General features: G+C 38.9%; 1 protein-coding gene across 1 annotated transcript in view; it reads right to left on the minus strand.

Annotated features, from left to right (window-relative positions):
* Positions 1-25,000, minus strand: part of LOC138059330 (3'-5' exoribonuclease HELZ2-like) — a 349,076-nt gene that overhangs the window by 302,612 nt on the left and 21,464 nt on the right. The window contains exons 7-17 of the mRNA XM_068904900.1: positions 24,385-24,447; positions 23,683-23,856; positions 23,150-23,186; positions 22,405-22,499; positions 20,390-20,482; positions 19,872-19,955; positions 18,125-18,179; positions 17,978-18,034; positions 16,409-16,510; positions 14,844-15,947; positions 13,732-14,622 (exon numbers count right to left, since the gene is read on the minus strand). Of these exons, the coding sequence (XP_068761001.1) occupies positions 13,732-14,622; positions 14,844-15,947; positions 16,409-16,510; positions 17,978-18,034; positions 18,125-18,179; positions 19,872-19,955; positions 20,390-20,482; positions 22,405-22,499; positions 23,150-23,186; positions 23,683-23,856; positions 24,385-24,447 (2,755 nt within the window). The remainder of the gene's footprint in view (positions 1-13,731; positions 14,623-14,843; positions 15,948-16,408; positions 16,511-17,977; positions 18,035-18,124; positions 18,180-19,871; positions 19,956-20,389; positions 20,483-22,404; positions 22,500-23,149; positions 23,187-23,682; positions 23,857-24,384; positions 24,448-25,000) is intronic.

Below are 25,000 nucleotides of genomic sequence, written 5' to 3' on the forward strand. Positions count from 1 at the left end.
AGTATTTGGGAAAGAACCATGCTCTTGTGGGCCCCCCTCCCCCATATTCAATGTTGGAGTTCTTCAGGTAAGAAAAGTCACCATTTTTTTTTCCCTGAAAAAATCCAACATTGAAAAGGGGGAGGGGGGTTATCTGTAAAAAAATGAAGTTACCCTTCCCAAAACACTTTTGTCCATGATGTCTGAAAACAACTGTAAACAGTTTTTGGCGTAACAACAAAATTTACGGAAGATATGCAGTTGTTATTCTCCATAATTACGGTTCCATGGATTATCTTTATTGTCGTTGTTTTTGGGCCCCAGTCTCAGAACATGGAATTTGCTAAAGCCACCTATGTGCTCACTCCGAGGAGTGGTTTTCCGTGACACAATATTGCGTTACAACAGTATCTTAGGACCGGTACAACAATGCGCATTGAAAGTCCTTTCTCCGTAAAATTGCCCGTTCTTTTTCATGAAGTTCACCACTTAAAAACGTATTGCAGCGTAAATTTGGTATCTAGAGGTACAATTCGTGCAAAAATATACAAAATATTTAGAAGACAAGTGACCTGTTAATGGTCGACGTATTGTTCTTTAGTTACTCCCACAATAGTAATATAGCAAAGGTTCTTTTTTCCCTAATTCAAATCTCACCAAGACATGTAAACCATGTGCTTGGAACTGAAAATTTGTTGTTGTACTATTGTTTTCCCGGTTTATTAAGTAAATGCATTTTTAGATGGCCTTCAGGTGATGTAGCGAGAGTGAATGGCGACCTATTGACGTCATAATTGTTAATACATGACTACAAAACGGTGTTTCACGCAGTACTCCACACAGTACTCCACAAGTATGTGGCAATTTTCGAGGCCAGTGAGGTACGTTTCGATACAACTTGAATGGTTATGGATAGAATTTAATACTGCAAAGTAACTGATTGTGAATTTGTCCCTTGGAATAAAGAAATTCCTTCATTTTGAACAGTACTCCCTTCTATTGCGGGAACTTAAAAGATTAATTGATTAATAACTTCTCATTTATATTCGTTCGATGGAGTACTGTGTAAATAGTGTTTAAAACCAAACTTTACAGTCTGCAATCCTATGAAAAACAAAGTTTGGATTACAATGGTCACTGCTAAGCGCTTAGTTGAAGCCAAAGACGAACAAAACAGCGACATTTTCCTCGGAATGTATGGAGTACTGTTGAGGAGAACTGTGTAGCATTGACTATATGACTGTAACCTGATCCTCGAGGCTACACACAGGGTTCAATAACATTTGGAAGCCACTTACGACCTATCCTAGCAAAATCTATCGCGTATTTATGGCAAATATTGCATGTCTAACAACAGCAAATAGATATATGGTACAGCTCACCGGGAATTATTCTTATTCATTTCGTAAACATCCCACGTTACTATTTGCGAGATTATCAACAAGAAAATGTGAAGACGTTATTTGAGCTTGATTTCAGCAATAACTTGAACGAAACATGTCGAAATGCTAATATTTTGCCACTTCTTCGAGTTTCTGTTAAAGGAATGAAACAACGTGTATAAAATCGCATTTATTGCGCTTCGACCTTTTTCAGACAATCGTGGTCAAAAGTTGTTGGGAAGGTTGCGGGCATCAGCTCACTTCACACATAATTCGATTTTTCTAACTATTGGCTGAAGTATTTGGGAAATACCATGCTCTTGTGGCCCCCCTCCCCCATATTCAATGTTGGAGTTCTTCAGGTAAGAAAAGTCACCATTTTTTTTCCATGGAAAATCCAACATTGAAAAGGGGGAGGGGGGTATCTGTAAAATGAAGTTACCTTCCCAACACTTTTGTCCATGATTGTCTGAAAACAACTGTAAACAGTTTTTGGCGTATAACACCAAATTTACGGAAGATATGCAGTTGTTATTCTCCATAATTACGGTTCCATGGATTATCTTTATTGTCGTTGTTTTTGGGCCCCAGTCTCAGAACATGGAATTTGCTAAAGCCACCTATGTGCTCACTCCGAGGAGTGGTTTTCCGTGACACAATATTGCGTTACAACAGTATCTTAGGACCGGTACAACAATGCGCATTGAAAGTCCTTTCTCCGTAAAATTGCCGTTCTTTTTCATGAAGTTCACCACTTAAAAACGTATTGCAGCGTAAATTTGGTATCTAGAGGTACAATTCGTGCAAATATACAAAATATTTAGAAGACAAGTGACCTGTTAATGGTCGACGTATTGTTCTTTAGTTACTCCCACAATAGTAATATAGCAAAGGTTCTTTTTTTCCCTAATTCAAATCTCACCAAGACATGTAAACCATGTGCTTGGAACTGAAAATTTGTTGTTGTACTATTGTTTTCCCGGTTTATTAAGTAAATGCATTTTTAGATGGCCTTCAGGTGATGTAGCGAGAGTGAATGGCGACCTATTGACGTCATAATTGTTAATACATGACTACAAAACGGTGTTTCACGCAGTACTCCACACAGTACTCCACAAGTATGTGGCAATTTTCGAGGCCAGTGAGGTACGTTTCGATACAACTTGAATGGTTATGGATAGAATTTAATACTGCAAAGTAACTGATTGTGAATTTGTCCCTTGGAATAAAGAAATTCCTTCATTTTGAACAGTACTCCCTTCTATTGCGGGAACTTAAAAGATTAATTGATTAATAACTTCTCATTTATATTCGTTCGATGGAGTACTGTGTAAATAGTGTTTAAAACCAAACTTTACAGTCTGCAATCCTATGAAAACAAAGTTTGGATTACAATGGTCACTGCTAAGCGCTTAGTTGAAGCCAAAGACGAACAAAACAGCGACATTTTCCTCGGAATGTATGGAGTACTGTTGAGGAGAACTGTGTAGCATTGACTATATGACTGTAACCTGATCCTCGAGGCTACACACAGGGTTCAATAACATTTGGAAGCCACTTACGACCTATCCTAGCAAAATCTATCGCGTATTTATGGCAAATATTGCATGTCTAACAACAGCAAATAGATATATGGTACAGCTCACCGGGAATTATTCTTATTCATTTCGTAAACATCCCACGTTACTATTTGCGAGATTATCAACAAGAAAATGTGAAGACGTTATTTGAGCTTGATTTCAGCAATAACTTGAACGAAACATGTCGAAATGCTAATATTTTGCCACTTCTTCGAGTTTCTGTTAAAGGAATGAAACAACGTGTATAAAATCGCATTTATTGCGCTTCGACCTTTTTCAGACAATCGTGGTCAAAAGTTGTTGGGAAGGTTGCGGGCATCAGCTCACTTCACACATAATTCGATTTTTCTAACTATTGGCTGAAGTAGTTTGGAAATACCATGCTCTTGTGGCCCCCCTCCCCCATATTCAATGTTGGAGTTCTTCAGGTAAGAAAAGTCACCATTTTTTTTCCATGGAAAATCCAACATTGAAAAGGGGGAGGGGGGTATCTGTAAAATGAAGTTACCTTCCCAACACTTTTGTCCATGATTGTCTGAAAACAACTGTAAACAGTTTTTGGCGTATAACACCAAATTTACGGAAGATATGCAGTTGTTATTCTCCATAATTACGGTTCCATGGATTATCTTTATTGTCGTTGTTTTTGGGCCCCAGTCTCAGAACATGGAATTTGCTAAAGCCACCTATGTGCTCACTCCGAGGAGTGGTTTTCCGTGACACAATATTGCGTTACAACAGTATCTTAGGACCGGTACAACAATGCGCATTGAAAGTCCTTTCTCCGTAAAATTGCCGTTCTTTTTCATGAAGTTCACCACTTAAAAACGTATTGCAGCGTAAATTTGGTATCTAGAGGTACAATTCGTGCAAAATATACAAAATATTTAGAAGACAAGTGACCTGTTAATGGTCGACGTATTGTTCTTTTAGTTACTCCCACAATAGTAATATAGCAAAGGTTCTTTTTTTCCCTAATTCAAATCTCACCAAGACATGTAAACCATGTGCTTGGAACTGAAAATTTGTTGTTGTACTATTGTTTTCCCGGTTTATTAAGTAAATGCATTTTTAGATGGCCTTCAGGTGATGTAGCGAGAGTGAATGGCGACCTATTGACGTCATAATTGTTAATACATGACTACAAAACGGTGTTTCACGCAGTACTCCACACAGTACTCCACAAGTATGTGGCAATTTTCGAGGCCAGTGAGGTACGTTTCGATACAACTTGAATGGTTATGGATAGAATTTAATACTGCAAAGTAACTGATTGTGAATTTGTCCCTTGGAATAAAGAAATTCCTTCATTTTGAACAGTACTCCCTTCTATTGCGGGAACTTAAAAGATTAATTGATTAATAACTTCTCATTTATATTCGTTCGATGGAGTACTGTGTAAATAGTGTTTAAAACCAAACTTTACAGTCTGCAATCCTATGAAAAACAAAGTTTGGATTACAATGGTCACTGCTAAGCGCTTAGTTGAAGCCAAAGACGAACAAAACAGCGACATTTTCCTCGGAATGTATGGAGTACTGTTGAGGAGAACTGTGTAGCATTGACTATATGACTGTAACCTGATCCTCGAGGCTACACACAGGGTTCAATAACATTTGGAAGCCACTTACGACCTATCCTAGCAAAATCTATCGCGTATTTATGGCAAATATTGCATGTCTAACAACAGCAAATAGATATATGGTACAGCTCACCGGGAATTATTCTTATTCATTTCGTAAACATCCCACGTTACTATTTGCGAGATTATCAACAAGAAAATGTGAAGACGTTATTTGAGCTTGATTTCAGCAATAACTTGAACGAAACATGTCGAAATGCTAATATTTTGCCACTTCTTCGAGTTTCTGTTAAAGGAATGAAACAACGTGTATAAAATCGCATTTATTGCGCTTCGACCTTTTTCAGACAATCGTGGTCAAAAGTTGTTGGGAAGGTTGCGGGCATCAGCTCACTTCACACATAATTCGATTTTTCTAACTATTGGCTGAAGTATTTGGGAAATACCATGCTCTTGTGGCCCCCCTCCCCCATATTCAATGTTGGAGTTCTTCAGGTAAGAAAAGTCACCATTTTTTTTCCATGGAAAATCCAACATTGAAAAGGGGGAGGGGGGTATCTGTAAAATGAAGTTACCTTCCCAACACTTTTGTCCATGATTGTCTGAAAACAACTGTAAACAGTTTTTGGCGTATAACACCAAATTTACGGAAGATATGCAGTTGTTATTCTCCATAATTACGGTTCCATGGATTATCTTTATTGTCGTTGTTTTTGGGCCCCAGTCTCAGAACATGGAATTTGCTAAAGCCACCTATGTGCTCACTCCGAGGAGTGGTTTTCCGTGACACAATATTGCGTTACAACAGTATCTTAGGACCGGTACAACAATGCGCATTGAAAGTCCTTTCTCCGTAAAATTGCCGTTCTTTTTCATGAAGTTCACCACTTAAAAACGTATTGCAGCGTAAATTTGGTATCTAGAGGTACAATTCGTGCAAAATATACAAAATATTTAGAAGACAAGTGACCTGTTAATGGTCGACGTATTGTTCTTTTAGTTACTCCCACAATAGTAATATAGCAAAGGTTCTTTTTTTCCCTAATTCAAATCTCACCAAGACATGTAAACCATGTGCTTGGAACTGAAAATTTGTTGTTGTACTATTGTTTTCCCGGTTTATTAAGTAAATGCATTTTTAGATGGCCTTCAGGTGATGTAGCGAGAGTGAATGGCGACCTATTGACGTCATAATTGTTAATACATGACTACAAAACGGTGTTTCACGCAGTACTCCACACAGTACTCCACAAGTATGTGGCAATTTTCGAGGCCAGTGAGGTACGTTTCGATACAACTTGAATGGTTATGGATAGAATTTAATACTGCAAAGTAACTGATTGTGAATTTGTCCCTTGGAATAAAGAAATTCCTTCATTTTGAACAGTACTCCCTTCTATTGCGGGAACTTAAAAGATTAATTGATTAATAACTTCTCATTTATATTCGTTCGATGGAGTACTGTGTAAATAGTGTTTAAAACCAAACTTTACAGTCTGCAATCCTATGAAAAACAAAGTTTGGATTACAATGGTCACTGCTAAGCGCTTAGTTGAAGCCAAAGACGAACAAAACAGCGACATTTTCCTCGGAATGTATGGAGTACTGTTGAGGAGAACTGTGTAGCATTGACTATATGACTGTAACCTGATCCTCGAGGCTACACACAGGGTTCAATAACATTTGGAAGCCACTTACGACCTATCCTAGCAAAATCTATCGCGTATTTATGGCAAATATTGCATGTCTAACAACAGCAAATAGATATATGGTACAGCTCACCGGGAATTATTCTTATTCATTTCGTAAACATCCCACGTTACTATTTGCGAGATTATCAACAAGAAAATGTGAAGACGTTATTTGAGCTTGATTTCAGCAATAACTTGAACGAAACATGTCGAAATGCTAATATTTTGCCACTTCTTCGAGTTTCTGTTAAAGGAATGAAACAACGTGTATAAAATCGCATTTATTGCGCTTCGACCTTTTTCAGACAATCGTGGTCAAAAGTTGTTGGGAAGGTTGCGGGCATCAGCTCACTTCACACATAATTCGATTTTTCTAACTATTGGCTGAAGTATTTGGGAAATACCATGCTCTTGTGGCCCCCCTCCCCCATATTCAATGTTGGAGTTCTTCAGGTAAGAAAAGTCACCATTTTTTTTCCATGGAAAATCCAACATTGAAAAGGGGGAGGGGGGTATCTGTAAAATGAAGTTACCTTCCCAACACTTTTGTCCATGATTGTCTGAAAACAACTGTAAACAGTTTTTGGCGTATAACACCAAATTTACGGAAGATATGCAGTTGTTATTCTCCATAATTACGGTTCCATGGATTATCTTTATTGTCGTTGTTTTTGGGCCCCAGTCTCAGAACATGGAATTTGCTAAAGCCACCTATGTGCTCACTCCGAGGAGTGGTTTTCCGTGACACAATATTGCGTTACAACAGTATCTTAGGACCGGTACAACAATGCGCATTGAAAGTCCTTTCTCCGTAAAATTGCCGTTCTTTTTCATGAAGTTCACCACTTAAAAACGTATTGCAGCGTAAATTTGGTATCTAGAGGTACAATTCGTGCAAAATATACAAAATATTTAGAAGACAAGTGACCTGTTAATGGTCGACGTATTGTTCTTTTAGTTACTCCCACAATAGTAATATAGCAAAGGTTCTTTTTTTCCCTAATTCAAATCTCACCAAGACATGTAAACCATGTGCTTGGAACTGAAAATTTGTTGTTGTACTATTGTTTTCCCGGTTTATTAAGTAAATGCATTTTTAGATGGCCTTCAGGTGATGTAGCGAGAGTGAATGGCGACCTATTGACGTCATAATTGTTAATACATGACTACAAAACGGTGTTTCACGCAGTACTCCACACAGTACTCCACAAGTATGTGGCAATTTTCGAGGCCAGTGAGGTACGTTTCGATACAACTTGAATGGTTATGGATAGAATTTAATACTGCAAAGTAACTGATTGTGAATTTGTCCCTTGGAATAAAGAAATTCCTTCATTTTGAACAGTACTCCCTTCTATTGCGGGAACTTAAAAGATTAATTGATTAATAACTTCTCATTTATATTCGTTCGATGGAGTACTGTGTAAATAGTGTTTAAAACCAAACTTTACAGTCTGCAATCCTATGAAAAACAAAGTTTGGATTACAATGGTCACTGCTAAGCGCTTAGTTGAAGCCAAAGACGAACAAAACAGCGACATTTTCCTCGGAATGTATGGAGTACTGTTGAGGAGAACTGTGTAGCATTGACTATATGACTGTAACCTGATCCTCGAGGCTACACACAGGGTTCAATAACATTTGGAAGCCACTTACGACCTATCCTAGCAAAATCTATCGCGTATTTATGGCAAATATTGCATGTCTAACAACAGCAAATAGATATATGGTACAGCTCACCGGGAATTATTCTTATTCATTTCGTAAACATCCCACGTTACTATTTGCGAGATTATCAACAAGAAAATGTGAAGACGTTATTTGAGCTTGATTTCAGCAATAACTTGAACGAAACATGTCGAAATGCTAATATTTTGCCACTTCTTCGAGTTTCTGTTAAAGGAATGAAACAACGTGTATAAAATCGCATTTATTGCGCTTCGACCTTTTTCAGACAATCGTGGTCAAAAGTTGTTGGGAAGGTTGCGGGCATCAGCTCACTTCACACATAATTCGATTTTTCTAACTATTGGCTGAAGTATTTGGGAAATACCATGCTCTTGTGGCCCCCCTCCCCCATATTCAATGTTGGAGTTCTTCAGGTAAGAAAAGTCACCATTTTTTTCCATGGAAAATCCAACATTGAAAAGGGGGAGGGGGGTATCTGTAAAATGAAGTTACCTTCCCAACACTTTTGTCCATGATTGTCTGAAAACAACTGTAAACAGTTTTTGGCGTATAACACCAAATTTACGGAAGATATGCAGTTGTTATTCTCCATAATTACGGTTCCATGGATTATCTTTATTGTCGTTGTTTTTGGGCCCCAGTCTCAGAACATGGAATTTGCTAAAGCCACCTATGTGCTCACTCCGAGGAGTGGTTTTCCGTGACACAATATTGCGTTACAACAGTATCTTAGGACCGGTACAACAATGCGCATTGAAAGTCCTTTCTCCGTAAAATTGCCGTTCTTTTTCATGAAGTTCACCACTTAAAAACGTATTGCAGCGTAAATTTGGTATCTAGAGGTACAATTCGTGCAAAATATACAAAATATTTAGAAGACAAGTGACCTGTTAATGGTCGACGTATTGTTCTTTTAGTTACTCCCACAATAGTAATATAGCAAAGGTTCTTTTTTTCCCTAATTCAAATCTCACCAAGACATGTAAACCATGTGCTTGGAACTGAAAATTTGTTGTTGTACTATTGTTTTCCCGGTTTATTAAGTAAATGCATTTTTAGATGGCCTTCAGGTGATGTAGCGAGAGTGAATGGCGACCTATTGACGTCATAATTGTTAATACATGACTACAAAACGGTGTTTCACGCAGTACTCCACACAGTACTCCACAAGTATGTGGCAATTTTCGAGGCCAGTGAGGTACGTTTCGATACAACTTGAATGGTTATGGATAGAATTTAATACTGCAAAGTAACTGATTGTGAATTTGTCCCTTGGAATAAAGAAATTCCTTCATTTTGAACAGTACTCCCTTCTATTGCGGGAACTTAAAAGATTAATTGATTAATAACTTCTCATTTATATTCGTTCGATGGAGTACTGTGTAAATAGTGTTTAAAACCAAACTTTACAGTCTGCAATCCTATGAAAAACAAAGTTTGGATTACAATGGTCACTGCTAAGCGCTTAGTTGAAGCCAAAGACGAACAAAACAGCGACATTTTCCTCGGAATGTATGGAGTACTGTTGAGGAGAACTGTGTAGCATTGACTATATGACTGTAACCTGATCCTCGAGGCTACACACAGGGTTCAATAACATTTGGAAGCCACTTACGACCTATCCTAGCAAAATCTATCGCGTATTTATGGCAAATATTGCATGTCTAACAACAGCAAATAGATATATGGTACAGCTCACCGGGAATTATTCTTATTCATTTCGTAAACATCCCACGTTACTATTTGCGAGATTATCAACAAGAAAATGTGAAGACGTTATTTGAGCTTGATTTCAGCAATAACTTGAACGAAACATGTCGAAATGCTAATATTTTGCCACTTCTTCGAGTTTCTGTTAAAGGAATGAAACAACGTGTATAAAATCGCATTTATTGCGCTTCGACCTTTTTCAGACAATCGTGGTCAAAAGTTGTTGGGAAGGTTGCGGGCATCAGCTCACTTCACACATAATTCGATTTTTCTAACTATTGGCTGAAGTATTTGGGAAATACCATGCTCTTGTGGCCCCCCTCCCCCATATTCAATGTTGGAGTTCTTCAGGTAAGAAAAGTCACCATTTTTTTTCCATGGAAAATCCAACATTGAAAAGGGGGAGGGGGGTATCTGTAAAATGAAGTTACCTTCCCAACACTTTTGTCCATGATTGTCTGAAAACAACTGTAAACAGTTTTTGGCGTATAACACCAAATTTACGGAAGATATGCAGTTGTTATTCTCCATAATTACGGTTCCATGGATTATCTTTATTGTCGTTGTTTTTGGGCCCCAGTCTCAGAACATGGAATTTGCTAAAGCCACCTATGTGCTCACTCCGAGGAGTGGTTTTCCGTGACACAATATTGCGTTACAACAGTATCTTAGGACCGGTACAACAATGCGCATTGAAAGTCCTTTCTCCGTAAAATTGCCGTTCTTTTTCATGAAGTTCACCACTTAAAAACGTATTGCAGCGTAAATTTGGTATCTAGAGGTACAATTCGTGCAAAATATACAAAATATTTAGAAGACAAGTGACCTGTTAATGGTCGACGTATTGTTCTTTTAGTTACTCCCACAATAGTAATATAGCAAAGGTTCTTTTTTTCCCTAATTCAAATCTCACCAAGACATGTAAACCATGTGCTTGGAACTGAAAATTTGTTGTTGTACTATTGTTTTCCCGGTTTATTAAGTAAATGCATTTTTAGATGGCCTTCAGGTGATGTAGCGAGAGTGAATGGCGACCTATTGACGTCATAATTGTTAATACATGACTACAAAACGGTGTTTCACGCAGTACTCCACACAGTACTCCACAAGTATGTGGCAATTTTCGAGGCCAGTGAGGTACGTTTCGATACAACTTGAATGGTTATGGATAGAATTTAATACTGCAAAGTAACTGATTGTGAATTTGTCCCTTGGAATAAAGAAATTCCTTCATTTTGAACAGTACTCCCTTCTATTGCGGGAACTTAAAAGATTAATTGATTAATAACTTCTCATTTATATTCGTTCGATGGAGTACTGTGTAAATAGTGTTTAAAACCAAACTTTACAGTCTGCAATCCTATGAAAAACAAAGTTTGGATTACAATGGTCACTGCTAAGCGCTTAGTTGAAGCCAAAGACGAACAAAACAGCGACATTTTCCTCGGAATGTATGGAGTACTGTTGAGGAGAACTGTGTAGCATTGACTATATGACTGTAACCTGATCCTCGAGGCTACACACAGGGTTCAATAACATTTGGAAGCCACTTACGACCTATCCTAGCAAAATCTATCGCGTATTTATGGCAAATATTGCATGTCTAACAACAGCAAATAGATATATGGTACAGCTCACCGGGAATTATTCTTATTCATTTCGTAAACATCCCACGTTACTATTTGCGAGATTATCAACAAGAAAATGTGAAGACGTTATTTGAGCTTGATTTCAGCAATAACTTGAACGAAACATGTCGAAATGCTAATATTTTGCCACTTCTTCGAGTTTCTGTTAAAGGAATGAAACAACGTGTATAAAATCGCATTTATTGCGCTTCGACCTTTTTCAGACAATCGTGGTCAAAAGTTGTTGGGAAGGTTGCGGGCATCAGCTCACTTCACACATAATTCGATTTTTCTAACTATTGGCTGAAGTATTTGGGAAATACCATGCTCTTGTGGCTCCCCTCCCCATATTCAATGTTGGAGTTCTTCAGGTAAGAAAAGTCACCATTTTTTTTCCATGGAAAATCCAACATTGAAAAGGGGGAGGGGGGTATCTGTAAAATGAAGTTACCTTCCCAACACTTTTGTCCATGATTGTCTGAAAACAACTGTAAACAGTTTTTGGCGTATAACACCAAATTTACGGAAGATATGCAGTTGTTATTCTCCATAATTACGGTTCCATGGATTATCTTTATTGTCGTTGTTTTTGGGCCCCAGTCTCAGAACATGGAATTTGCTAAAGCCACCTATGTGCTCACTCCGAGGAGTGGTTTTCCGTGACACAATATTGCGTTACAACAGTATCTTAGGACCGGTACAACAATGCGCATTGAAAGTCCTTTCTCCGTAAAATTGCCGTTCTTTTTCATGAAGTTCACCACTTAAAAACGTATTGCAGCGTAAATTTGGTATCTAGAGGTACAATTCGTGCAAAATATACAAAATATTTAGAAGACAAGTGACCTGTTAATGGTCGACGTATTGTTCTTTTAGTTACTCCCACAATAGTAATATAGCAAAGGTTCTTTTTTTCCCTAATTCAAATCTCACCAAGACATGTAAACCATGTGCTTGGAACTGAAAATTTGTTGTTGTACTATTGTTTTCCCGGTTTATTAAGTAAATGCATTTTTAGATGGCCTTCAGGTGATGTAGCGAGAGTGAATGGCGACCTATTGACGTCATAATTGTTAATACATGACTACAAAACGGTGTTTCACGCAGTACTCCACACAGTACTCCACAAGTATGTGGCAATTTTCGAGGCCAGTGAGGTACGTTTCGATACAACTTGAATGGTTATGGATAGAATTTAATACTGCAAAGTAACTGATTGTGAATTTGTCCCTTGGAATAAAGAAATTCCTTCATTTTGAACAGTACTCCCTTCTATTGCGGGAACTTAAAAGATTAATTGATTAATAACTTCTCATTTATATTCGTTCGATGGAGTACTGTGTAAATAGTGTTTAAAACCAAACTTTACAGTCTGCAATCCTATGAAAAACAAAGTTTGGATTACAATGGTCACTGCTAAGCGCTTAGTTGAAGCCAAAGACGAACAAAACAGCGACATTTTCCTCGGAATGTATGGAGTACTGTTGAGGAGAACTGTGTAGCATTGACTATATGACTGTAACCTGATCCTCGAGGCTACACACAGGGTTCAATAACATTTGGAAGCCACTTACGACCTATCCTAGCAAAATCTATCGCGTATTTATGGCAAATATTGCATGTCTAACAACAGCAAATAGATATATGGTACAGCTCACCGGGAATTATTCTTATTCATTTCGTAAACATCCCACGTTACTATTTGCGAGATTATCAACAAGAAAATGTGAAGACGTTATTTGAGCTTGATTTCAGCAATAACTTGAACGAAACATGTCGAAATGCTAATATTTTGCCACTTCTTCGAGTTTCTGTTAAAGGAATGAAACAACGTGTATAAAATCGCATTTATTGCGCTTCGACCTTTTTCAGACAATCGTGGTCAAAAGTTGTTGGGAAGGTTGCGGGCATCAGCTCACTTCACACATAATTCGATTTTTCTAACTATTGGCTGAAGTATTTGGGAAATACCATGCTCTTGTGGCCCCCCTCCCCCATATTCAATGTTGGAGTTCTTCAGGTAAGAAAAGTCACCATTTTTTTTCCATGGAAAATCCAACATTGAAAAGGGGGAGGGGGGTATCTGTAAAATGAAGTTACCTTCCCAACACTTTTGTCCATGATTGTAGCTCAGTTGCAAAATGGGACTAATTTTTAACAATGTGACATTTTAACACTGTAATATTTATAAATATATATATATATATTTTTTTTGTGTGTGTAAATATGTAGATATATAGATCCATCAAACTGTAAACATTGAATTTTTCAATCGTCTGATTGCCATTCAATTGTGTTAATAAAGTTATTCATTATTCATTCATTATTATTCATTAAACTCTCTACATCCTTCTTAAGAGTAGCCATATGTTGGGAAGACAAATTAAAACTGCTACTTTGTGGGCAGCTCTTAAATAAAAAAACTTTAAACAAATCAACACTTAATTTGCTGAAGTAAATTAACAAGATATACAAATGAACTTAACTCACCTCCTTCTCTTTCTAAAGTCCACATGAGCTGTTCATCCTCTCCGTGAGCAAACGAGCACGGTAATCTTAAGCAAGGGACGTTCATGGAGTATTGTCGACACACTGTGAACGCCACATTGGCAGGAACCTTCTCTGGATATGGCCTTATTATCTGCCAGTCTTTGTTGCTGTCATTCCATACTGCGTACAATATAGCTAGCTGTGAACGGTTCTCGCACCCTTTGCAGGCTTTAACCTTTTCATTTACGCTAGCTGGTCGCTTACGATTCTTGTTGAGGAAGTGGTTGCAAACGACAACCACATTCTTTGGAATCCTTCTAAAATCACTAACCGAGTCAGGTGATTTTTCTGTGATATTTTTAAAAGATGACACTTGGCTGCTTTGATTGCGACGGGTTTCAAAAAGAAGAGAAGTTGTAGATCTCCCTGTTGAGGCGGAACTCCACGCAGACGAATTGATCCTCTCGATGACGTCTGTTTGACTCCTTTCCTTTAATACGGCATTTTCACTTGTGTCTTGTAAGGTTACATCTGGTGTTGTGCATCTTTGAGTGTCAGCAGTAAGATCTTCTGCATTGACATGGGACGGCGTAATGGCAGATGATGTCGAGCTAATTTGTGAAACGCCTTTCCCGGAGGCCTCAATAGGTGTGGACCAAGCTGAAAAGATCGGAACATTTGAAGTAGAGTTTTTCAACGATACGTGTCCTAAGCCAGGGAATTCGTTCTCACTCGACAGAGATAGGTTTAAAGAGGCTGCTGAGGCGTTCTCCTGGCGTTGAGTGTCTGCGATCTGTTCTGGAAAACGTGAAGTAGGCAACACCCCAGTTGACATGGACTGCATTCCCTTCAATCGCTCAGCTGAAATAATTTGTTGAGGTGTCGGAAGAACTATCGAGATTAAATAAACAAGTTTGTGAGATGATACCTGCAGATAACGTTGCATTCAGGCTACTGTCAATTTAGTACTGGGCGTAACGTATAGAAACAATACTACTCTTGCACCGTCGACCTTTCATTGCCTACTCTGCCCCAATGTGCTATCTACAGACAGTTTCAATTAAAACTAAACAAGACTCTTTTGGATAAACAAAACTAGTAAAGATACTCACTTCCTTGGCGTTCCATTGTCCACATAGCCGATTCTACTTTGCCATGAGGGAACGTGCATGGCTCCTTTGGACAAGGCCTGTGTGTCGCAAAATGTCGGCACACATCCAAAGTGGCTTTTGGCGGGACCTGCAAAGCGGGATAGGGTCTTATTGCTTGCCAGTGACGCATAATGTTGTTCCAGACAGCGAATCTTAAAAGGCTGTGCCTCTCAGAATGTTGACAAGTGGTACAGACTCTCAACGACGGAGCAGTTTGTCCTCGCAAAAAGTGGTCACACACTACAAATACACCGTCAGGAATCGCGTTATGGCACGGTCGTTGGTCATCATTGAGGCTTCGTAAACTGATGTTGGCATCACTGAAATGTTTGAAAGAGCTAACCGTAGTTACACCTCTTATCGACGCTACGGGGAAAGAGCCTGTATTGGAGTAATTACCGAGAGGAAGCCCTTGGTACGATTGCTCGGAGTTAATGGTTGTTGACTGTTGACTTTGTGAGGTAGTTGGAGGTGACGACTGCAAACAAGTTACCTTTGAGGCATGCCCAACTGCGGAGTAAGACGTATTTATGGAGCCCTGACCTGACCTTTGAGACAAACGATTTTCCAGGGTTGGAAATTCCTCGAAAGTCGAGAGATTTGGTGCCTTACTTGTACTTTGATTTTTTGTTCCTTCCATTTCATTATCTGCACGGTTCAGTTTTATGTTCTTCATAGAACCTGATTGGGGCGTTAGCATTGACTGTGAATGCAAAGTTTCTCTGTTTCCTAAGGCAGCCTGTGGTAGCTGGTTTTCCAACTGGTTCTGATGATATGATGCTGGCTTACTTGTACTTGCTTTTACAAATTGTCCAAAGGGACGGCGTGAGCGTCTTACTTCAGTAAACCCATCCAATAATTCGTCTTCCTCGTCACCAACAAAAGCCGCAGGAACTCCAGAAGGTAATTGAAAAAAGGGTGGAATATTTTCTGAAGTGGTAAGATCGAAGTATCCCAGGCTTATATCGTCGGTGTCTCCAGTGACTGAGTAGGTGTCTTGAGAATTGTCTTCCTCTGACATTTCATCAGATGACTGGGTTTGGATATTTGATAGTGGTTTCGGATCTGCAAACATATGCGAAGTTCGCGTGTTAGTCACAGGTCCAACTTTTTCTCTCCCTCAGAGACAAATAAATAAGGTAAGGCTGATTGTCCGGACGAAGCACATTTCCAGAAACTGAATTTTAACCCTCTAGGATATTTACTTTATTCCCCTTAAAACACAGCAATTCGCACAAGTGAATCAAGAAATGATTTTCTGAAGAAACCGTGATTCTGTACCTTCGGGGAAGGGGTGAGGTAAGATCGAAGATTGCAGAAACGGGCGTTTAGATGATGAACTACTGTAACAACATAGAGTAGCAGACTTTCAAATGTCTAACCTCATGGATGATCCTTGCCAGTGAAGGCTTAAAGTATGAGTTGCAGAAAATGAAGTGTAAAGAACTCTTCGAGTGTTAAACGAGGTCGAGATAATAAGATGTAATAATTGACAGCCTGTGGCAAGTCACTTTTTTTTGTTTTACCTGAACTAGAAGCATTCTTCGCTTTCTGTCTTTCCGCTTTTTTCTTCTCTTTCTTCCTCGTTTTCTTTCGCTTGTTTTTCTTTCGTTTATTTTCGACCTTGTCTATAATGACAGGAGAGATGAGCTGAGCTGCATGAAACTTTAGTAAGGTTTTAAGCACAACATCAACACAAAATGGTCTGAATATATGAAGAACATAACCAGAAATTCTAGACAGTAAGCGGCTTGCCTCACGGGCGCGGATTTAAAATGGCGGCCAAATCGAGTAAAAGAGTAATTAAGGGATTTACAAGGATTTAAATGCATACTGCAACGCATACTGCAACGATGACTCCACGACATAAATTTTCCAAGGTTGAAATGATTTATTTGGTGTTATATTGGACATGGCTTAAAATTTTTCCCGCAACCTTCCCGCTTCTTAGAGGGCTTCTTCGATTCCTCATTTTATTTTAAATTTGGTCAGTACATAATAATTTCCCCTACATAACGTACCTACTATTCTAACAGGGAATACAACTGACCAAAAAAACGAGCTAAAAACAAAATGGTTTCCAAAGCTCAACGAAAACAAACCGGTTTTCGGAGCATTTTTGCTTCACTAATGGCTCCAACCTGGCGTATGCCTCATTCAAAAACATCCTGCTTTTTGGTCAAAAAAGGCACTGCCTTAGTGGACGTTTTTTCGGGAGAAAAATACTCCTTTTGGTAGTTTAACATCACATCTTTTGAATGGGAAGCTGGGGAAACGTATCGGAGAAACTATTTTCTCGCTGCAGACGAAGGGAGGCATGAAGGTCAACACTACTTTAAGAGGTTAGTAAGAGGATATTGTGTTCATTTATGACTCTACTTCGATCAAAAAAGGCACTGCCTAGAATAATTTTATCCTGACGTTTCCTTCGATTAAAGTGCTGTTCGATCGTTGCTTTATCGATTTTTGAGCTGGGGAAAGTTGCATTCTCGGCGACAAGGACAAGAAATGCAATAGTTTATAATTTTCCCCTCATTCTCTTTATGATCTGCCGCCATATTTAATCCGTATATGTGTCCTTTGCGCATGCTTACAGCTTAGGAGGCAGCCATGTTGTATAGAATTTCTGGCTATGCTGATAAACTTTGACAGACATCTGTTGTCAGATAAGTCCGTGCCATCCTGAACGTGCATAAAAGATAGTGCGATGTGGTACAACTATATGAAAGAATGTTCAATGATAATGACAGAAGGTAACAAATACCTCTTACTAACCGAATTCCAGGTCCGTACTGTAAGTTACAGACCGAGTTTTTTTCGCGCTTGGGCCATAAATTAACGGGAAAAATACGAGGATCTGTAACTTACAGTACGGACCGAGAAAACGAGATTAGTAAGATATATATTGTATCTCCGAGTTAATCAGAAGCCCTGCAAAGGAAACTAGTTGAAGTCAAGCGCAACGTTCATCTGCCACAGATGATTGGTAAACAGTTTCACAACTTTATTTCGCAAAAACAAAACGAACAAGAGAGACACAGTAACGGGCAAAAATGAGCAGGGGAGATCTGTGCGACAGAAGAGAAAAAGCTCACCATAATTGTTGGTTTTCCCATTTCCGACGTCATCATACTGTATGGTTTCCTCAGGTGCTGTGGAAGAAATGATGTCACTGTAAAAAATGATCAAAGGAATTGGCCTCTCATAGAATCAAAAGACAAGGCAGTTAATTAAACTTATACCAGTTTCTGCTGAAGCGACAAGTTTATCCTCTTCTTCTTCTATACACTGCTTCTGCTGATGCCAAAAAAAAGTCGTTGTTTTCAATATCGTGAATCTGTTGCAAGATACTATGAAAAGCTCTTAGCAACTGCAAAAAGAAAGCCTTTCTCTCCAAAATTAGGGAGCCAAGTGGAATAGCTTTTGTCGAGAACTTTTTCATAACTTGCATCCCTAACACCTGCGCGATGTCAGAGAGATGTTCTCCTGATTGTGCTCTGAGGATGGTGCATGGGGGTTGAGCATTGCCTTTATACTTGCAGGCACTGATATGTAATGTGATCTCAAGACGTAACGGTCTAAGATTTGGAAACTTCGATTAATACCTCTGCTATGGGTAGTGCAAGTCATGACAAGGATAAAAAGAGGGCGTGACACAATCTGTAACCCCCTTCTAGCCTGTTCAAGGAAAAGATTGTTTGACATGGCTACAGATCTTGGACAGGCAGGCATGCGCTCTCAACACAGCATTTTCGCGTTACATCGTGTCGTATGGCCAAGAAATTTATAGCTTTTAGTGGGAGAAAAAATGAAAAATCAATGCTACCTAATAAACTGAACGAAAAATCCAAATTGTTCACTACGATTCTACTAGCAATCGAGAAATCCTAAAAATATCGAAACGAATTGCGCTTCTCCACGTCGTTATCGACGCGGTATTCAACTTTGAAGATCCGAAGAATTTTTCCATGAGGACAGTATGGCGGAATGCTCAAAACAGTAAATCCAGCCGTCAATGAATGCCTCTCGGCTCACGCCGTAACGTAAATTGAAATTTGTTCACTGAGATTTTGAATCTTTCGAAGTCAAGCTCCAAGAAACGCTACAGGACATCTCCCTGCCATCTGTCGCTGTTGCGGTTTTTTTGGTCAAAAACAAGCCAAAATACACCAAGCCATTCTCAGCTAAACTTCAAGATATTCGCCGCGCCATATATTGGCTAAAATTCGTCTAAATGTCCTCCAAAACCACTCGTTGAAAAGCTTGTTTCACTGACAGTTTATTGCCGTCATTTTCACGGGGCAATAGTTCAGTCAGCGGCTTCAGTTGGACCACAAGCAGATGTGAATGGGTGCTTACCATTTGGCCAAAAAATCCGAAAATTTCGGTTTGAGGTCAAATGGAAAGGCAATTTTCCGGAAAATCTTTTCGGAAATTGTGGACAAACTCCAGAGGTAGTCCATTTTTTTCGTTCGGAACGGAATTCGGGAAATTCCCTTACCATTTGCGAGAATTAATCGTTCCGTTTCCAAGCCCTTTCTCACAAGATCGAGCAAATATGCGAGTCAGGCTAGGGTGGCTTTGCGATCATCAACCGCGCCTCCCACCTCTGTAACCCGGATTCAACCCTGGCCTCGGGGCGTATGTGGGCTGAGTTTCAGTCGATCTCAATCTGACTCCGAGGGTTTTTCTACGGGTACTCCAGTTTTCCTCCCTCATCAAAATCGACTCTCAGTCAATTACATCCGGCTGCGGGTGGATACCCTCGATAGAGATAACCTCTGGTATTCTTCCCTTTCATTGAATTAAATGAATAAAGTTGGTATTATGAAATCCGATGTCTGAGATTTCTAGCCATGACTAACAGGTGGTAAGGTAAGAGATGGCCAAACGTTTACAAGAGGCAAAGCTCAGGACATGGACACACAAAACACGAATTCTAGCAATTTCCTTGAAGAATAACACCATAAATGGTTTTCCTTGCTCTACCTTTTCTTCGGCATTGGATACTGGTTTGCTGGCCCTCTTGTCCACTCGACTTCCTTCGTAAGATAGGTCCAGTTGCGATCCAGCCTGTAAAGTTAGAAAAGGATAGAGCATTGATTGAATGAAGGCATTCAATATTTGGGAATATTAAGATGAAAAACTGGTGAATGTTTTCAAGTCATTTTTCTCGAGGTGGGCCAGCCAAGAACGTTCCAAGAAAACATGTTCCATATTTAAGAATGTCATCTAAGACCACCTTGAACCATGGATTTTAAAATTATTCAAGGAAAAATGGGAGCTAGACATAATCATGTGACGATATCCTACCCGTATATAATAAGTATCTTCAATCAAGCCTGATAGGCACCCAATATAGGCAGCACAGGCAAAGGAAAGTTCAATTTAAAACACTTCGAACTCTTTTAGCTGAAGAGGAGTCGGGACGAGGGAAAGGAAATCTAGTGACTATAAAAATGATATAAGTGATCTGATTTTTTTTTTATCCATTTCGTGACAATTACCTGACACTTGAGAGATTGATGATCCCCTTTATTGGTTGATTCGTCAGTTTCATTTCTTTCATAAGATTCTTGCTTTTCCAACGTCGAAACGGACTTAGTTGCAAAGAATATAGAAAATAATTTCACGTTGCCATATCGTTCTTTCACTGGACCAATACGTTACCATACAGGAATTTCCGTTAGAAAGGAAACCTAGACATTCACTGTATCGAGTGAATCTTCCACTTAGAGCCCTAACAGTGGCTCGTCAGGAAGAGTAGCTCTTGCTACAAGATACTCTTACTCTTTCCAACTATATATATAAACGAAATTGACTTATTTATAATTAGGAAATATTTCCTATCACCGTAAGGTTACTATTTTTCAAGTCTTTTTCTTCGTTCCTTTTTTCATGAAAGACCATCAAACCCATCATCTATTAAAATACAAATGATCCCGAATCTTTCCCTACCTCTGTTGCTGTCATGACCTACCTCTCTCTATTGGTTATGCGCGGATCAAATCGAAACTTCAATATCCCACCCACCCTCCCCCTAGGGCAAACCCCGGGCATTTCACTATTTTCTGCGCCCGGGGGTGGGGAATTTGACCTTAGCATCGGTGGGGTGGGGAAGATTGAGCCGGAAGTGTCAGGTTTCAAATGATTTTTTTTCGGGCGCCGATGTCTCTAACAGCTTTAAGGACGGTGCCTACTAATTCAAAGGTATTCTTGCACGGTTTACTGAATATGCGGGAAAAGCAGATCTTAACAATTGTTATTGAAATCCAAAAAGAAGATTGGGGATAGCCACGCATTTTTCGAAGATAATTAATCAACGGTCTTTGCAAAAAGCTTTGAAATACAAAGCAATGTATGGCCTTCTTTTACAAATTGAAGCTTAATTATCTCTGAAAAATGCATGGTTACCCCCAATTTTATTTTTGAATACCAAGAGCACTTGCTAAGTTCTGCTTTCTCCGCATAGTTTTGAACCGCGCAAAAATATCCCTGTATTAATAAGCATCACCCATAGGAAATCCGTGTATCTCGAGATGCGCAGAACGTATGCGCAATAACAATTGTAGGCACCGTCCTTAAACACGTGTTTGGGCGAGATGGAAGAGTTTGAAGGAAAAGCAATTGCCTTACAAAAAAGATCTTCAAAAGTTGTCCTTAAAGGAAGGTCTCCAAAGGAATTTTTCTGCGTAATTCCTATGGTACGTTTTCACATTACCATTTCATTGTTAAAGCTTTACGTTTCTGTTACAGGTAATAAACCGACACTGAACAATTTAATATATATGTAGTCGTAAACGCTCCTGGCTCGGTTGTTGATAAGTACGCAGTACCCTCGTTAAACAATCTTCGCCGGCAATGTTTCGGAGTTAGAGCAGCATACACTTAGTTACATGATTGACATTCTCCGACTTAATAAATTCAATTTCAAGTCACTTTTAATAGTTTCAATGTTATATTTGTGTTTTTGTAGTTGCTCAAGTCTGGTCACGACAAATGTTTTGGCATGTTTATACACACGCTTTATTAAAGACGACAGGAGCCGACGACTATTGTTCTTTAGTAGGATTTGACAGACAAATCTGACGATTGGTAGGGAATTTGAACACCATTTTGGCCCAAGGGGGCGGGAATTTCTAAAAGTTCAAATTGCTGGGGTTTGCCAGGGGGAAGGGGGGGAGGGGGGAAAGGGGGAAGTTTCGAGTTGATCGGCGCATTAAGTGTTTTTTGCTGCTGTCGTTTAGTACCGAATCATCCTCTATTACACATATCTTTATATAGTATATACCTATATACCAAAACAGTGGATATTTACCACTAGCCCACTCCACTTCGGTAAATTGTTAGTTGTCATGATTCTCACGCCACTGACCTAAGCCAGAAAAGCCATTGGTTTTGGCTTCTCGTTGTAACTACTTTTCTGTGCTATTTGTTGTTTTGCAGGGCGATACGTTTGCTTTTTATTCTCCCTTGGTAAACCCTATAACCATCTGTGGCACGAAAAGTTAAAATGCCCTACCGTTTCTTGTTTGATCACTTTTGAATTCTTCAACATCTGTGAAATTCGCTGCATCATTGCTCGGGCCTCTTCATTGTCAGGTTCAAAATATAGGACTGAAACAACAAAAACAGAGCCCATACCCAGAAGATTTCTTATATCTGAAAACTCTACTTCAACAAAAAAATATTCAATGCAAATTGTTCGCTCCACAGTCACAGGCGAAGGGAAAAGAAAGGGATCTTAATCAGCGAACATCTCCAAACCGGTTGTTTTGCGAACTCAAGGTAGCAAAGGAACCAAATAATAAAATATGTGACTTTTCTTTGTACCATTGCAGTATTGTGATCTTTGTTTTCCCATGCATTATAGCATGCTATTTTTAAAACCTCTATACAGCGCTGATCGTAGATCGTATAGTTATACAAAATCCCTTTGTGTGAAAACAATAAGACGACTGTAACACGTTACAGTCGTCACAAGTTTGACGTGAAAATAAGCGATGTCAAAATTTTAACAGAAACACTTTTTTTTGACCGAAAGAAAATCAAACAAATTGGATTCCAAACATTTGCCCTTCTTTAGTAAGAGTGGAGGTTCGCTTTAATAGGCAGTCAGTTCAGGATGTGTCCGACATAAACTTGTCGAGTAGAGCGAATAATTTGCTTCCAGAAAAAAATGGCTCGCTCTATTATAATGTGAAACAGGAAAACAAAACATTCAGTATAACGCCTTTTTAAGAGTGTCATTTTTAAAATTTGCATACCCTTCTTGCAGTCATCTTCTGCTTTGCTATGTCTTTCCTGAATGATTGAGAAAAAAAGAAATAATTAAATTGAAATAGGGCAACCAGAATTTTCCTTTCTTCCTCATTCCTTTCTCTGTCACGTGGTATTACTGTTACGAATTAGATGCCTCCTTGACCGCTATTGATATAAACGACGAATTGATAGTTTATCCAAAATATATTTTTTTTGCAGATAAGACTAATGAAACTTGTGAGTCATATAAATGCGTGATACGAACAACCCCTGGTTCCTCGATTTATTTAGCAATTTGCTTGATGCTGTTACCTATAGGAGACTTCACTGACTATAAAAAATTATTTTGTTGTTTAAATTTTGCCAACCACAGAACAAAAGAATCCGTTGTTTCGACAGCCAATAGATCTCCGGTTGGCACATTAATGGCAATACGTGACGTAACGGTGAGCTTCGCTATTATAATATCGAGCAAAATTCTTGTTACATTGCATCGGGCGTTTTTAAAGGGTATAAAAAGGCCATTGATAGTTTTTACCAGTTGTAGCAAACATTCTGCCCTCTTGAGAAGAACTCCAGGAAGAAATTTGAAATGTAGGAGCTCTAGCAATTCGCTGAAATGTTCCAAAGCCACTGTTAGATTTCCACGTTCCATCTCCCCTTCGCCAAATTCAAGCATTGTGATTAGTACTCCGCGCACCACGCTCTCATCCTGCGAAAATTACAACAAAAATTGATTGGAACTCTAAATAAAACGCTATCCCCCACAAAGAGGACCATCCGTTGTAAGACAGTAAAAACTTTGCGTAATCCCTCTTTCAAAAGTTAAATATAAAGAAATGTATATAAGAGAAGAACGAGATAAAAGTCTCACACAGCCGCTTTGTTCTCGCCATGGCACAAATTATAGCAGGTCATTCTTCTTTACCTTTCATTTACACCAGGTTTTAATCAGCGGACAGCTCTGTCTACCCCGCATAACATACACGGTCAAATGCTCCCATTTCTCAAAGGAAATGTACAGTTGATTGCTTGGGAGGAATTCCATTTCCCCCACTCTATTAGAATCTGATATTAAGGACAGATGATGTGATTTTGGGTCGAAAAAAATCTCCAGTAATTCGCAAAACGGGAGCAACTATTATAGGAGGCAAATAAACAATTACAGGAAAGTGTTCAATCTGTCAAAATAATTGATTCTCAGAAAATTGTAAAGTACACAATTAACATCAAAACGTGCCTTTTTGATCTTCTCGCTTAGCTTTTCCTTCACATCTGCCAGGGTCCTCGTGATCTCTTTACACTGTAAAGCAATTCACGCGCAACAATTGAGCAAAATTAAGTTGTAAACAAGGGACGGTGCTACCCTTTTCTGATCTGAAACAAATCAAGTAAAATTTGGCTTTATCGCTATTGGGATAAATATTTTTTGACGTGAAAGAAAAAGCCTTTTAAGCGGTACGGAGATCACGTTTTTAATTGCGTATGCTGTTTAAGACGGCATACGGTACTCACGGATACACACCAGCCGCCTCCAGTGAATACAGAAAAAAAATTGTCTGAACTTGAAGTTAGAAGAAAAGATATTTTTCAAATTGTCTGCCCGAAAGTGTTCTAATACATAGTTATTTCTAGAGAATTTCAGTAAGGAGTCCATATTGTCTCACTTTTTTTAAAAATGCAAGAAACTGAGAAAACAACTTTAGCAAACTGAATTTCATCTCGTTAATTCATCTAAGATTGTAGAATATCCCTCTTGATAAACTGACTTAGTTATATTGAAGTTATTCACTTCTGGTCTCAGGTTTTTTTCTTACAGCCACCACCCTGCCCCTTGCCGTGGGCTTCTACAAAGT

The sequence above is a fragment of the Montipora capricornis genome, chromosome 8, assembly GCF_036669925.1.
Source record: "Montipora capricornis isolate CH-2021 chromosome 8, ASM3666992v2, whole genome shotgun sequence".
Classification (NCBI taxonomy): Eukaryota; Metazoa; Cnidaria; class Anthozoa; order Scleractinia; family Acroporidae; genus Montipora; species Montipora capricornis.